The following is a 16,180-nucleotide window of genomic DNA, read 5'->3' as shown; positions in this document are numbered from 1 at the left end:
CTCTTCTCCCTGTCTCCCCAGCTTGCGTCTCTTTGAGTCCTTCTGAACGCCCACCTCACAGGTGAAGGTAAGAGCCGTCCCTGTCTTCTCCAGCGTCCAGCACAGCGCCTGCCCACAGTAGGCACTCAGTAAGCACTTTGTGAAAGGAATGCGCGAGTGAAGCTAAGATGGTCCCCTCCAGAGGGTTTGGAGATGCTGCCGGCGAGCAAACACTGAGCCCACAGAATCTCCCTCTGGGGTGGAGGGTGTCCGATGGAAGTGTGTGAATTCCCACTGTAAAGATAATGACTAAATCTGAATGTCTTCTAATAGGGAGCTGAACCGCAGGCTGGAAAAGAGATCATTTTAGGTCAAGTGGTGGGCAAGTCACATGAAATCATAAACCGTTGTAGGGATTAAAATAGTTGTAAAGACCTTGCAGTACTTCCTGGAATAGCAGTTATGGAGCTTTGAGTGCTTGAGATACAGGTACTCTGAACTGAGTTCTGTGGTGTGAAGTCTCCAGCTTGCAAAGACTCAGTGGGGAAAAAGAATCTGAAACAGCTCCTTAATGACTCCAGATTGGTTATACAGTAAATAAATAGTATTCTTTGATATAGTGGATTCAATAAAATATATTATTATAATTAATTTCACCTGTTGCTTTTGAGTTTTTTTTATGGTGGCAACTAGAAAATTCTAAATCATGGCTGTGGCCCATGTTTGATCTGGGGAAGGTGACTTGTGGTGACTTGTGGTGACGGCTCCAAAATGAATGCAAAGGGAAGTGAGAGCTGAATCTTTTTTGGGGGTGGGGGCTCCTGGGAGCGGCCTGCACAGGGCTGGCCTTGTCATGTCTGGGGGGGGGGCACTGTGGGCCTCTTTGCAGGATGCAAAGTCACACAAGCTGGGGATGACAGAGGGGGTCAGCTAGGGGAAGCAGGGATTTGAGGGGATAGAGCCAGAGCCCGTTGGAGACATTTCGTGTCCCCTAAAGCAAAGCCAAGCAGCCTTTTAAGCATTATCATGTGCACCAAGTAGACCTGCGTCCATCTGCCCGCTGCAGTCCATCTGGGGATCCTCAGCTTTAGAGATGTGTTCACTTATCCTTGGGCTGCTCTGATGTTTCAACGAGTGTTGACTTTCAACCTGGATTACAGGTGGTGCCCTGGTAGAAGGAACCCAGAGAACCAAGAACCCGCTGGTCTCACGTGCCTCTTCCTTGCCTCTTATTCCTGCTCCCAGGAAGCAGGACCCCGATAAAGGTAATGTGTGTGCTGGGCCATGCCACGTGTGGCCACAGAGGGGCGTGGCCATGTGGGCCTCATCCCAAGTCCCTCTTTCAAGTGCCTTTCCCAAGTCCCAAGACTCCTGGACAAAGCCCTAGATCTGTATCCAGTCTCATTGCTTGTGGTGCCCCCTCTGCCCCGTTGCCATAGCTGGGAACAGACCCCCTCCTCCGTGTCAGTGATGCCCACAGCGAGTCTCTGCCCTCGACTTTGCTTTCTCATGTTCCTTCCACTCTCTTCCCAACTCCAAGCTCAGACGTGGACCAGGCAGGAGCTGCTGGCTTAGCCCAAGTGCTCCTCTTGCACTCGTGTTCCAGGAGCCCGATGCTCGTCCAGGCGTCCCCAGGCCCCGCCATGAGGACCAGGGAGAGCGGGGACTGCACCAGGAACTCCGGCGGCTCCTGCCTGAACGGCAGCGCCATGGCCGTGCCCACCCTTGATGGCAGCAGCATCGCTGTGAGTGCCTGCAGCAGCAGCGGCAGTACCCAGGTGAGGGGCTGACTGGTGCCCAGGGCAGGGCTGGGAAACTCAGGGTCTCCCTCGACACCGCAGCACTCCATGCTGCACAGACGCGGCTCCAAGCAGACTGGTGTGCTGATGGCAGGGGCTGTGGGGGGAGGGAGAGCTCCGGAGAAGGGCAGGTGGGAGGCTGGCCAGGTGCCCAGTGTTTTCTGTCTGCCCTCAGAAAGCTTCTCCGGCCTTCACCCTTCAGACGTTGGGGTTTACCAAAGTGTAGATGTTGGCTTCTTGCAACTCTTCTGGTTCTCTCGCCGTGTGACGGTGCAGTTATTCAAGGTGGTGGCTGTGGCGTGGGACAGTAGAGGAAGGGAGAAGTCGTGGAATTTCTTTTCCTCTCTCTGCTTTTAACAGCATCTCCTGTGGCTCCACTTCGTGTCAGAAGTGGCTCTAGCCACCACATAAGCAAGGCGTGTGACTGCATCTTGATGCCACTAACTCTTGGGTTACCTTGCTATTCCTTGGCCATGCATTAAATTCCTTGGTTTTTAAAAAAGATTTATTTATTTTAAAGTCAGAATTACACATAGAGAGAGGAGAGGCAGAGAGAGAAGTCTTCCATCTGATGGTTCACTCCCCAGTTGGCTGTAACGGCTGGAGCTGTGCCAATCCGAAGCCAGGAACCAGGAGCTTCTTCCAGGTCTCCCACATGGGTGCAGGAGCCCAAGGACTTGGGCCATCTTCTACTGCTTTTTCAGGCCATAGCAGAGAGCTGGATTGGGAGAGGAGCAGCTGGAACTAGAACCAGCGCCTGTATGGGATGCCGGCATTTCAGGCCAGGGCATTAACCCACTGCACCACAGCGCCGGCCCCAAAATTCCTTGTTTTAAAGCCACAGAGTGGCTTCTGTTTTCCTGGCTGGTTCCTGACTGATGCAATAAGTGATATTTGCAGAACATTACCTTCCCTCATCCATGTCACCTCTCCTCCATGTGCAAACTGGGGAAGAAAATCTCATCTTGCCCATCCCACACTGTGTGTGTACCAAGGGTATACACACCGAGAGAGGAAGGATTTGCCTGTCATGCTCACCATTATGGTTCCAGCACGTAGCTCTGTATCCAGTGTAGAATAGATGGTCAGCAAATATTTGTGGGAGGGATGGCTACACGCTTGTGTATGTTACAATGGAAAAGCAAGACTTGGTCAAAGATAAAACAGCCATGAGTTGAGCTATGGTAGGAAAAGACACCTGTTTGATTTTCACTCTGTCCTCCTGCCCCTGAGTGGTTTTCCACACCTCTCCCTATCTCTCTCCTCGGAGAGATCAGCCTGTGGAAGCATTTTTCTACTGGAGACAGGAAACGTAGGTGTACCGCCTGTCTGACCTCACCAGGACCACATAGGAGTGGCCCCAGAAGCACACGAGGGTGTTGGTTGCAGGCAAATTAGCTCCTTTTTCTGCTCTGCCAGCCAGGTGATGGGTGCAGAGGGAACTGTGGAGTGTCCCTGTGGTCTGGGCAGGCACCTGGGATGGACCATTTGCACTGGGAGGGGCTTCTGTAGGGAGGAGCTGGAGAGGGGCAAAGAAGAGGAGGGGGAGGCACCTGCGGGAGAGGCAGCTGAGGTGCACTGAGGCACTGAACAGGCCAGCCGAGGCTGCGTTTGGGTGCCAGATGGGATGACCTGGGAAGGCATCGGCGGCAGCAGGGGCTCTAGCTGGCAAACGGTTCCAGTGACCTTAGAAGTAAGGCTGACTCATGCCTTACCTCTCCCCAGACCAAGTGGTGGCGCCACTGAGTGCTGGAGGGGGAGAGATCTTTGCCCATCCTCTGGGTCCTTGCTTCCTAACATCCAGTGTCTCCTTTCTTCTTCCTTTCCTCCTCACCACCTGAACAGCCTGCCAGCCCCATGGACACTCAGGTGTGCATCCCAAAGAAACAGGACAGAGTGAAGAAGAGGATCATCTGGGGCATTGAGGTGGCCGAGGAGCTGCAGTGGAAGGACTGGGAGCTTGGGAAAGAGACCACACGGAACCTGGTCCTGAAAAACCTCTCCTTGAAAATCCAGAAGATGAAATACAGGTACCAGGCACCCAGCCCCTGTGCTCTCGAGCCCCCCAACACAGGCTCTCTTTACACACCCTCTTAAAATTTTGTGGAAAATCAGGAGAGTGTGATGAAGTCGCAGAGTAACTGTGTGGGGCTCACCTTCCCCCATATGCATCCCTCCTCTGTGGGAACCTCCCACCCCAAAGAGACCCACTGTCCTGACTTTCCTGTGAGCAGTGTTCTTGCCTTTCTCAAATGAACTTAACCTGTGTTTGCACGCTGAGATGATACAGTTGAATATTGTCTTCTGATGAACTTCACAGGCATGGAAGAATATAGTATAACTTTGTAATTCTTGTCTAAAATTTTGATTGATTTTCTCTGTACTTTTGAGAGAGAGAGAGAAAGAGATCCTCCATCCACTGGTTCACTCCCCCAATGGCTACAAAAGCCAGGGCTGGCCCAGGCTGAAGCTGGGAACCTGGAGTGCCACGTGGGTGGCCAGGACCCAAATACTTGGACCATCACCTGCTTCCTCCCAGGGTGCACGTTAGCCGGAAACTGGACTGGAAACAGAGAAGCTGGGGACTCAAACCAGCCATTCTGATGTGTGATGTGGGCATCCCAAGCGACACTGTAACTGCTGTGCCTATGCCATCTCTGGCTCATCCATGGGCAACTATGGTTCATTGTGCTCTTGTGTTCCAGGACGTGCCTGTGCCGCACTGTGTTTTCCAGGCTTCTGCTGAGGGACCCGTGGGTTGTTCCCCGTTTGGGACTGTTAGCAGCATCTGTGTGTACCTATCTGCACATGTCTAAGAGTTTCTCCGAGGTTTACAGAGCCAGTTGCTGAGGCCTGGGAGATGTATGAGTTCCCATTTTGTAGATAAGGTCAAACCATTCTCCCACAGCTGTGTCTGTTTATATTCCCACCCACAATATATGTGAGTTCCTGTCTCTCAGTGTTCTTACCAATACTTGCTACTGTTAGGTTTAAAAAATGTTGCCAGTAACGAGAACTTGTTGTGATTTTAATCTGCATTTCCTTGATTACTGATTTCCCTGGCCACTATTAATGAGGTCGAGTGTCTTTTCATAGGTTAACAACATTTGCATTTCATTTGTGAAATCCATGTCAAATCTATGCCTGTTTTTCATGAGATTGTCTCTTTCTTTCTTTCTTTAATAAATTCTCATCCCAGATTCTAATCCTTGCTCAGTTATGTGTTGTGAATATCTTCTCTCACCTGTGACTTGTCTTTTCTTCTCTTTATTGTGTCTTTTGATTCATAGAAGTTCTTAATTTCAAAGGAATCAAATTTATCAGTCTTTTTCTTTTATGGTTGATGCTTTTTTGTGTCTTGTTTAAGAAGTTCTTTTCTACCCCTAGGTCATGAAGGTATTTTTCTATGGCATCTTCTAAAGACTTTTTTTTTATAGTTGTGCCTTTCATATTTGTCTTTTATCTATGTGAAATTGCTTTTGGGGAATGGTTTGAAGTAGAGATCTGATGACGTGGTTTTCCTCAGTCGAATGTCTAATGGTCTCAACACCATTTATTGAAAACGTCATGCTCTCTCTCATGATCTCCCACACCACGATGTACATCAAGTGTCTGCAGCGATGCAGGTCCATTTTGGGACTCTGTTTTGATCTACTTGAGGATCCCTGGGCCAATACCAGCCTGAAATAATTATTAGAGCTTACAGTAAATCTCCGTCTTTGGTAGTGGAAATCCTCCAACTTCATTCTTGTTTAAGATGGCCTTGGCTATTTCTGGCCCTTTGAGCTTTCACCTCAATCTTCAAGTCAGTTCATTAAAAAAAAAAATTGAGATCCATGTACATGAGGAATCTTCAAGTTTATGAAAAATATGTCTTATGGGAGAACCATGCATAGATTTCAGATTATTTTGCACCAAAATAAACATCTCTTTTTAAAATCTGTTATACAGAGAGAAAGAGAGACAGAGACAGAGAGACAGAGTGTTCCCACAATTCATTAAATGCTCAGAAACTCAATACAAGTCTTCCGCATGGGTGGGAGGAACCCAACCTCTTGAACCATTGCCATTGGCTCCCAGGATCCACATTTCTGGGAAACTGGAAGCTGGAAGCAGGAAGCAGGGCCAAGGATTGAGTGCAGGTACCCCAGTGTGGGACTCAGACACACCAGCTGGCATCCAAAGCACCAGGCCAACCACCCACCCCTAAACATATCTTTAAGTTCCACATTTCCACATACACACACAACACTTGTTGAGATTTTTATTGGGGTTTAATTGAGCCTAAAGATCAATTTAGGGAGAATTGACACCACTACAGTGTTGAGTCTTTCCTATTTGATCCTGATGTATCTCCATACACATATTTAATAGATTTTACATCTGGCCTTACAGAGTTTAAGTGCCTTCAGAGTAAGACTCTTTTATTTATTTATTTGAGAGGTAGAGTTACAGAGAGAAAGAGAGAGAAACAGAGAGAAAGATCTTCCATCTACTGGCTCCCTCACCAAATGGCTTCAAGGGCCAGAGCTAGGCCAATCCGAAGCCAGGAGCCAGGAGCTTCTTCCAGGTCTCCCACGTGGGTTCAGGGGCCCAAGCACTTGGGTCATCTTCTACGGCTTTCCCAGGTCGTAGCAGAGAGCTGCATTGGAAGAAGAGCAGTCAGGACGCAAACGGGCGCCCATATGGGATGTGGGCACCACAGGCAGAGGCTTAGCCCACTAAGCCACCGCACCAGCCCTGGTTTTCTTTCACATCTCTCAGTAAACCGTAAACTTTGCTCCAAAGACATTGTGCACATCTTTAAAATTAGATTTATTCCTGCATATTCTATATTTTGATGATGTCATAGGATTTTTAAAAGTTGCTTTCACTCTTTGTTGCTAGTTTTTTTAATATTTCATTTACTTTTTATATGAGTATCATATCCAGTGGCCTTGGTAAATCCCCTTATTAATTGCATTAATTTATTTGCAAATTCTTTTGGTTTCTTCCGATGTATACATTCATATTTTATATAGAAAATGACACTTTATTTCTTCCTTTCCAATTCTTATACCTTTTTTTTGTGGTAAGATTTATTTATTTATTTGAAAGTCAGAGTTACACACAGAGAGAAGAGAAGCAGAGAGAGAGAGAGAGAGAGAGGTCTTCCAACTGCAGGTTTACTCCCCAGCTGGCCAGATCTGGGCTGATCCAAAGCCAGGAGCCAGGAGCTTCTTCTGGGTCTCCCACACAGGTGCAGGGGCCCAAGGACTTGGGCCATCTTCTGCTGCTATCCCAGGCCACAACAGACAGCTGGATTGGAAGTGGAGCAGCAGGGACTAGAACCAGCGCCCAAATGGGATGGCAGTGCTTCAGGCCAGGGCTTTAACCCGCTGCACCACAGCACTGTACCTTCCCCCCCCCCCCCACAACTTGTTAAAAATGGGCAACTGTATCACTGATTTCTCTATATTAAACCACCATATATTCCCGGCCATCATTGAGTATCCTCCCTGTACATTGCTGAATTCATTTGCTCGTGTATTGTTCGTGAGTGGGACGGGCCTGTCGTTTCCGTCCTGCTGCCTCTGTAGGTTTTGTTGGTGATGACATGATGATGATGTCACAGAATGTGTTAAGGAAAGTTTCTTCATTATGCAGAAGAATTTAAGACTGGAATTATTTTTCCTCTGTTGCTTGTTCTGTGGCCCTCCAGCCTAGTGTGTTTTTGTGAGAAGACTGTTGACTACATATTCCATTTCTTTGAGGGCTACAGGTAGAGTGGCCATAAAATTTATTGTATAGGGGTCAGCGCTGTGGCATAATGGGTAAAGCCGCCGCCCGCAGTTCTGGCATCCCATATAAGCGTCAGTTCAAGACCCGGCTGCTCTGCTTCTGATCCAGATCTCTGCTATGGCGTGGGGAAGCATTGGAAAATGGCCCAAGATGGGCCCCTGCACTGATGTGGGAGACATGGAGGAAGCTCCTGGCTTCAGATCAGCCCAGCTCCAGCTGTTGTGGCCATTTGGGGAGTGAACCAGCGGATGGAAGCTCTCTCTCTCTCTCTCTCTCTCTCTTTGACAGGCAGTTAGAGAAGCAGAGAGAAAGGTCTTCCTTCTGTTGGTTCACCCCACAAATGGCCACTACAGCCAATGTGCTGTGCCAATCCGAAGCCAGGAGCCATGTGCTTCCTCCTGGTCTCCCATGCAGGTGCAGGGCCCAAGGAGCTGGGCCACCCTCCACCGCCTTCCTGGGCCACGGCAGAGAGCTGGCCTGGAAGAGGAGCAGCTGGGACAGAATCCAGCACCCCAACTGGGACTAGAACCCAGGGTACTGGCGCCACAGGCGGAGTATTAGCCTAGTGAGCCACGGCGCCGGCCTCTCTGTCTCTCTTTGCCTCTGCCTCTGTAACTCTACCTTTCAAATAAATAAGTAAATCTTTTTAAAAACTTTATTGTATGATTCTTTTTAAACATAATTTTATTTATTTGAGAGGCAGAGAGAGAGAGAGAGAGAGAGAGCGTTCCCATTTGCTGATTCACTCCTCAGATGCCTGTGATGGCTGGGGGATTGGACATGCAATCCTGGTCTCCCATGTGGGTGTTGGGAACCCAATTATTGAGCATCACTGCCACCTCCCAGGATCTGCATTGGCAGGAAACTGGAGCCAGAAGCTCAAGGTGGGCCTCTCGGGCACTCTGATATGGAGCGCAGGTGTCTAAACAGCCATGCTGAATGCCTGCTCCTATTGCATAAATCTGAGTCAGTTATGGCAAAGTACAGTGTCTTAGACATGTGTTCATTTCACCTAAAATTAAGCATTTATTGGTATAGAACTGCTAGTGTCAGGGGCCGGTGCTGTGGCTCAGCATATTAAAGCTGCCACCTGCAGTGCCGGCATCCCATATGGGCGCCAGTTTGAGTTCCAGCTATTTCACTTCTGATCCAGCTCCCTGCTAATGGCCTAGGAAAGCAGTAGAAGATGGCCCAAGTGCTTGGGTCCCTGCATCCACATGGGAGACCTGGAAGAAGCTCCTGGCTCCTGGCTTCAGATGAGCTCTGCTCTGGCTGTTGCAGTTATCTGGGGAGTAAACTAGCAGATGAAAGTCTCTCTCTCTCTCTCTCTCTCTCTCTCTCTCTGACTCTACTTTTCTCTGCAACTCTGTATTTCAAATAAATAAAATAAATCTTTAAAAATAAAAAGAACCATTAGTATCATCTTACTATGGGAAGGGTCTGCAGCATCCATGGTCCCCAGCACCCTGGTCCCTGCACCTCGTTTCTCCCCTCTCAGACCTGGGGGGCCCTGTCTTGGTGCTCAGAGATTCTGTTGTGTCGCAGCGGCCCTCCCCATCCCTGTTCCCACAGGTCCTCACGCTCATCAGAGGCACAAATGCTTCCTCCTTTTTGTTCCAGGAACAGGAGGAGGAGGGGGAAGGGGTCCTTTTGTTTGTGACCAGCCCCCCATGTTCCCATCTCCATGGCCACACCCTGGGTCTCTCGAGCCCCCTCAGTTCTACAGGATCTCCTCTGCTCTCCCTGCCTCCTCTGGTTGTTCTGAGCCCTGATCCCAGGTGCTCATCCCAGGGCTATCTCCCGCAGGCCTCCCAAGAGCAAGTTCTTCTTCACGGTCATCCCTCAGCCCATCTTCCTGAGCCCAGGCATAAGCTTCACACTCCCCATCATCTTCCGGCCTCTGGAGCAGGTGAGGTCCCCAGGCCAGCGGTGGTGCCGGGACACAGAAACAGAGGCCTAGAGGCCTTGGGACAGGAAGCAGGACAGAGTGGCAAGCGACTCCCCCAGGCATCACACAGGCTGTCAGTGGGATCACACACCCAGCTCCGGAAGCCCTTCAGTCTCAGTGGGCAGAGGGCTTCCCCATTGGATCCTGGAGGATAAAGGCTAGGGCACTATGTAAGGTCACTTCAACAAGTTGAGGGAAAATGGAACTAAAAGATAAATTTCTTCTGGCACAAAAATATTTTGAAACTGTACAAGGGGTCTTCATAAAGCTTATGAAAAATGTGTATCATGGAAAAACTATGCGTGGATTTCAACAAGTTTTTACACAAAAATAAATTTATCTTTTAATTCCGTTTTCTATGAACCTTGGGGAGTCCACTCAATTTGGCTTTCAAAAAGCCTTGGGTTCCTTGGCCATCTTCTGCTGCTTTCCCAGGCGCACAGGCAGGGAGCGAGATTGGAATTGGAGCATCCAGGACTTGAACCGGTGCCCAAATGGGATGCCGGCATTGCAGATGGCAGCTTAACCCATCATGCCACAATGCCAGTCACATGAAAATACCATTTGGCCATTTCTGAAACCAAAATGGGGCAGGCGTGTGGGTCGCTGACTCCCTCCGAGGCTGGGAGGGGTGCTGAAGGCAGATGGAGTGGGTGTTCCCTCGGGGCCATCCATGTCCCACTGCCCTGTGGCTGTCTCTGCTCACTACAGAAGGAGTACATGGACAGGCTGTGGTTTGAGAAAGCCGAGGGGACATTCTTTGTGGACCTGAGGGCCACCCTGCCTTGCCACAAGCTGACCTGCCTGCCATCACTGCAGCTGCCCATGTGTGCTGTAGGGGACACGGTTGAGGCCTGGTTCGACCTGGACAATGTGGGGTGAGGGGAGAGGCTGAGACTTGGAGGTGGGGAGGAGCAGCCCTAGGAGGGGACAGTGGTGAGCAGCGGTACGCCGCGGCGAGCGGGAGAGGCCGGGCGTCCGGGGGCGGGGGAGGACAGAGGCTGGCCGGAGTCCCCACCTTTCCAAGGCAGGAGCCCAGAGCCCTGGCCCCTCCCTCTGCCCCTCCCCCCAGGGACCTACCCACCTTCTTCACCTGGGAGTTCCCCAGTCCGTTCCAGATGTTTCCCGCCACGGGGCTCCTGGAGCCAGGCCTGGCCTGCCAGATCAAGGTGGCTTTTCAGCCCCTCGTGGCTGTCATCCATGATGCCGAGGCCACGTGCTGGTACGGGGAGAACAGCCGGCAGAAGTGCAGCATCCAGTTGCAAGCTGTGGGTGAGGCCCGCCGCGTCCTGTCTGTCCCCAGAGCCACCCACTTAGGGTGGCTCCTTAGGTCGCAAGCCGCAGTGTGTCCCCATCTTCACCCCGGCCTGGCCCCCAGCAGCCCACAGGCTTCACCCCTTCTTTGCCTCCCATGACATCACCGGCTGCTTTCTCCCTGGGACACTGCCTTCTTCCAGGCGCTGCTCAGCTGGGGCCATGGAGGCCCTGGCGGGCTCCCGCCAAGCCATCCCCTCTCTGCCACAGCCAAGTGCGCCCAGCTGCTGGTGAGCATAAGACATAAGCAACCAGAGGACCAGGATGCCATAGGCTTCCACAAAGTGCTGCACTTTGGCTCCGTGGCTGTGGGCTGCACAGCCGAGCGGCAGATCAGGCTGCATAACCCGTCAGTGGTACGCGTGGGGCCAGGGGCAGGTGGGAAGGCCCAAGGCAGGGCTTGGGACCCCAGGAATGGTTGCTCCCAAAATCCATGCCCTCTTTAGAACGCCCCCTGCCTGCCCACACCTTTGGTCCCAAGCTTCCCATAACCCATTTGCACCAATGGTTGTCAACAGGTGTCCTGTGTCCACCCCCTCCCCCAGCCACAGCTGTGTGGGGTCATCCCCTGGCTCCCCAGAACAGTCCCTAGAGTGACTCTGCCCTGTATGGACCCCCGGACACAACCAGCCACCATGGCACCTTGGACAAAAGAAAAAGGTCCCCCTCTCTGGGCAGCCCTAGTGCAGGGCACATGGCTTGGCCCCTTCCTGCCTCCACACTCACTGCTGGGCAGGTGCCAGCTGCCCCTTGCCCCCTCCACCGGGCACCTCAGTACAGTGCACAGGCTTGCCCACCTTGTCACCTGACTTCCGCTCCCGGCCCTGCAGGTGAACGCCCCCTTCAGGATTGAAATCGTCCCAGACCTGCTGGCCCAAGACCAGGCCTTCTCATGCCCCACGGCCCAGGGCGTCGTGCGCCCAGGAGAGAAGAAATGCGTGTCGGTGATCTTCCACCCCGAGGCCCTGGGCACCAGAACTGTGAACTACTTCTCCATCACGCCTTCCGGCTGTGCCTCCCAAACCCTGCTCAAGGTCGTGGGCTTCTGTAGAGGTACTGGCAACCCCAGGACACTGCACTCCCTCTGGGTGGCGGCCCCCCACGCTTACAGCTCTGCACACTCCCGGACTGCTCCAAGAGCTGGCTTTGCCTGGTCCTTAGCCTGGGTGTTTGCTGCCCCCTGGTGGCCCAGTGGGGAATCATTTGCAGACACCTGGAGCTATGACACTGGAGTTGTGCACAGGCTGCAGGCCTCCGGGCCATTCCATCCTGGTCTTCTGTCCCCAGATGGCGCACCTCCCGTCAACGGGAACCCCTCTGAAGCATCCTTGGGGAGGCTGGTACTCCAGGCTCCTCCCAGGGACCCCGTCTCCTGTGCCCAGGTCCCGCCGTGTCCCTGCAGCAGTACTGCATCAACTTTAGCTGGATCAACCTCGGGGAGCGCTCGGAGCAGTCTCTGTGGATTGAGAACCAGGAGGACTGCACTGCCCACTTCCAGTTCGCCATCGACTGTCCGGAGAGTGTCTTCAGCATCAGGCCTGCCTTCGGGACCCTGCTGGGCAAGGCCCGCGTGACCCTGCTATGCACCTTCCAGCCCACTCACCCCATCATCTACTTCCGGCGGGTGGCCTGTCTCATCCACCACCAGGTGGGTGCAGGGGAGGGGGCAAGGCTGAGGGGAAGAGGGGGCTCCCTCTGAGACCCAGTGATGCAGACAAGGCTTGGTGGGTACTGTCCCGTGTTCTGGCACTTCTGGGGTTGCTACCTGGGTTGTCACCCCCTACGGGGCTGCAGCCCCAGAGTTGGCCAGGGGCACGTGAGCCAAGTGGGAGTGCCAAGCTTTGCCCTGTCTGCCACCAGCCAAGGCCTTTACTGCTGCTGTGGTTGATGGGCTGGGGAGAGGGAGCTCTGGTTATCGCCCCACACAGCAGGTGCAGGACAGAGAGCTTTGGAGTTAGACATGTGCCCTCCTCCCCCACCTCCTGGGGCCCCTGGACAAGCTCATACACACTGTGCCCTGACCAGTGGGGGTCCGGCCAAGATGACAAGTGGGGGCTGACTTCTAGCTTAGAATCCCCACCTGTCTACCTGGAGGAGTGGGTGCCTTCTAATTCTCGTACAGGGGCAGTGTGTGCCTGGGAGGCCTTGGTGAGCAGTAGGAGGGCTGAGCCTCCCTGGATGCCAACTGTCCCTCGAGCCACCTGGGCAGCTCTCGGGGCACTCCTTCACCTGCCACCTTCCACCTCTGCCCAGCTCCTGTCCCCGTCCCTTCACCCCGCCGCCCTGCCCATGCCCTGTCCCACGTGTACAAACATCACAGGACCCTCTGTTCCTGGACCTGATCGGGACCTGCCACTCGGACAGTAATAAGCCAGCCATCCTGAAGCCGCAGCATCTCACCTGGTACCGCACACACCTGGCTCGAGGCCTGACGCTCTACCCCCCTCACGTCCTGTGCACCATGCTGAAGGAGAAGAAGCTAGAGCAGGACCAGAACGGGGCCCTCCTGCTGCCCGTGGAGGTACCAGGGGCCCCTGCCGGGGGAGCGGGGACAGGCTGCCCTCCTAGGTGCCTGTCCCCTGCTCTAGCAGTTCTTAGGCCGGCCTGGGCCCAGAAGCCCTGTGGGCACCGTAGGCAGCCCACGGCGTCTTGGGTGGAGCCACTTCTGGAAAGGCGGGTGTGGAAGAGGCAGGGGGGCAGAAGCTGCGGCAGCCGCCCCGTGCACCTGTCTCTCTCCATGCAGGACTTGGAGGATTCGCCAGCGCCGCAGTACCCCAGCGTCCCTCCCATGACCGAGTACTTCCTTGACGGCACGGGCAACATGGCCGTCTTTCCCCCATCCGTCACCATAGAGCCCGTTGAAGTGGATTTTGGCGCCTGCCTGGGGCCCGAGGCCCCCAACCCCGTGCCCCTGTACCTGATGAACCACACCAAAGGCAAGATCACCGTGGTCTGGACACACAGGCCTGACTGCCCCTTCTGGGTGACCCCGGACACCTGCGATGTTCCCCCACTCAAGTCCATGGCCATGCGCCTGCACTTCCAGCCGCCTTACTCCAACTGCCTCTACGCCGTGGAGCTAGAAGCCTTCGCCGTCTATAAGGTGCCTGGGGCCTGGACGCCGGGAGGGGTGGCCGGGGATGACACAGGACACTGCACAGCCCGTCCTGTCCGTGCCCGGCGTCTCCTGCTTCCTCCTTGGCCGGACAGGAGCCCCTGCTGGTCCATCCCCTCCCAGACTCGTGGCTGAAGGGTTTCTTGGCTGCTGTCATGGTGGCCTCCATCCTCTAGGGGTGAACTCAGCTGGGATCAAGCCCTTTGGGAAAATGTGGTGCCCTGGGCCAGAGGTGCCCTGGCTTCTCTTCTAGTCCTTGAAGTAGGCAGTGGTTCCTTTAAAGCTGTGGCCAAACAGGGCCATCTTCTGCTGCTTTTCCCAGGCCATAGCAGAGAGCTGGATCGGAAGCCAGCTACTCCACTTCCGATCCAGCTCCCTGCTAACGGCCTGGGAAAAGCAGCAGAAGATGGGCCAAGCCACTCACATGGGAGACCTGGATGAAGCTCCTGGCTTTACCTGGCCCAGTACTGGCTATTGTGGCTATCCGGGGAATAAACTAGTAGATGGAAGACCTCTCTCTCTCTCTCTCTCTCTCTCTCTCTCTCTCTCTCTCTCCCCCCAATCTGAAAGTAAAAGTCTTTACTTTCAAAATAAGTAAATAAATCTTTAAACAAATAAATAAATGAAGGGAGAGATATTTCAGAAAGTTCGTGATTCAAATAATGCAAAAACCAAGTATGGCACCAAAATAAACTTATCTTTTCTCCTCATTCCATGAACTTTCTGAAGAACTCTGAGGACTCAGTACGAAAAGGTGAAAGCCCATTAGTGATTTTTATCTAGGGGTAGGTGCTGGGGCGCCGTGGCTTAAGCCGCCTTCAACGCTGGCCTCCCATACAAGAGTCCCAGCTGCTCCACTTGTGACCCAGCTCCCTGCTAATGTGCCTGGGAAGGCATCGGATAATGGGCCAAGTACTTGGGCTCCTGCCACAAATGGGACACCAGGATGGAGTTCCTGGCTCCTGGCTTCAGGCCTGGTCCAGACCTCACTATCGCAGCCATTTGGGGAATGAACCAGCAAATGGAAAATCTCTCTTTCTCTCTCTTTCTCATATATATTTCCTTCTTAAATCTTTTTTTAAAAAAACCCACTTTTTATATTGATGCTACGTTATAAGGATACAATTTTGGCTCCAATATTGGGCTAAGTAACACACGTTACCAAAACCAGTTTCATGTGTCTCCTTTTCTGACGAGGCTGTCGGGACATTTAAAATGACGCCTGTGTTTGCCACTCACGCTGTTCCTGTTGGCCTCACTGCCCTGGGCATCTTCCTAGCAATGGGTGCCGCCTCCATGACCACCCCACCCTCCTTGGCGGGTCGGGGAGAGCTGGGCCTGGTTCAGGCTCCAGGGGCTCTGTTCTCTGCACCATCGTCCCAGGGAGCCCAGCACAGGCCTCCTGCAGCCCAGGGGTGGGAGGGGGCAAGATGGTGCCCCCCAGGCTCCGACACAGGCCCTGGCCGGAGCCTGCCTGCGGCCCGCCCCCTGCAGGTCCTGCGCAGCTACAACAATATCGAGGAGGACTGCACGGTGTGCCCGTCCTGGTGCCTGACCGTGCGCGCCCGGGGCCACACCTACCATGCCGCCTTCGAGCACCACATCCCCCACTACTCCCTGGACGCCCCCAAGGTGAGTGTAGCCCCACAGCCCCGGGAGGGCTCCAGGAAGCCCTGCCTACTGCCATGGCCTGAAGATCCTTCTTCCTCTCTGATGACCTCAGAAACATGCCAGCACCCTCGCTGGCTGTCACACATACACACATGCGTACACACAGAACCCTCGCTGGCTGTCTCACACACTCAGCCAGTCCCAGGGAGGCGGTCAGCTCCCCTGGTCCCCGGCCCCGGGACTGAGAAGCGTGGGAGTTGGACGGCCGCCCCGCCCACCTGGGCCTCTGCCCTTAGGCTTCAAGCTGCAGCTCCTTCAGTTGTTGGGGCCCTGTTTCCCGAGTGCCCGCTAGGTCCCAAGTTTGGGCCAGGCCTTAGGGACACAGCAGCCGTGCCAGGAGTCCCCACCATGGGGAGCTCCCAGCCCTGTGCAGGCAGAGCCAGCCCCTTCCTCCGGGAGTCAGGATGCTCAGGCCCCGCCCAGGGCCCTTGGAGGCCTGTCTGGAAGACACAGGGCTGCAAAACTCAGGCCCCGGAGCCCGGCCCCCGGCTGCCAATTCTGGCCTCACACGGCCGATGCCTCCTTGGCCTCCTTCACAGTCCTCAGTTTTCTCGTTCGTCTTCTCGTTGCTGG

General features: G+C 53.7%; 1 protein-coding gene across 1 annotated transcript in view; it reads left to right on the top strand.

The window, feature by feature from the left end:
• Positions 1-16,180, top strand: part of CFAP65 (cilia and flagella associated protein 65) — a 37,523-nt gene continuing 21,343 nt past the window's right edge. Inside the window, exons 1-13 of the mRNA XM_062197152.1 lie at positions 1-67; positions 1,140-1,244; positions 1,520-1,757; positions 3,624-3,808; positions 9,366-9,468; positions 10,219-10,385; positions 10,580-10,779; positions 11,032-11,177; positions 11,652-11,874; positions 12,204-12,469; positions 13,142-13,342; positions 13,565-13,924; positions 15,431-15,568. Coding sequence (XP_062053136.1) covers positions 1,593-1,757; positions 3,624-3,808; positions 9,366-9,468; positions 10,219-10,385; positions 10,580-10,779; positions 11,032-11,177; positions 11,652-11,874; positions 12,204-12,469; positions 13,142-13,342; positions 13,565-13,924; positions 15,431-15,568 — 2,154 coding nt within the window. The 5' untranslated portion in view covers positions 1-67; positions 1,140-1,244; positions 1,520-1,592. The remainder of the gene's footprint in view (positions 68-1,139; positions 1,245-1,519; positions 1,758-3,623; positions 3,809-9,365; positions 9,469-10,218; positions 10,386-10,579; positions 10,780-11,031; positions 11,178-11,651; positions 11,875-12,203; positions 12,470-13,141; positions 13,343-13,564; positions 13,925-15,430; positions 15,569-16,180) is intronic.

The sequence above is a fragment of the Lepus europaeus genome, chromosome 1 (genome assembly GCF_033115175.1).
Source record: "Lepus europaeus isolate LE1 chromosome 1, mLepTim1.pri, whole genome shotgun sequence".
In the NCBI taxonomy this organism is placed as follows: Eukaryota; Metazoa; Chordata; class Mammalia; order Lagomorpha; family Leporidae; genus Lepus; species Lepus europaeus.
This window is presented reverse-complemented; position numbering and strand designations above follow the sequence as displayed.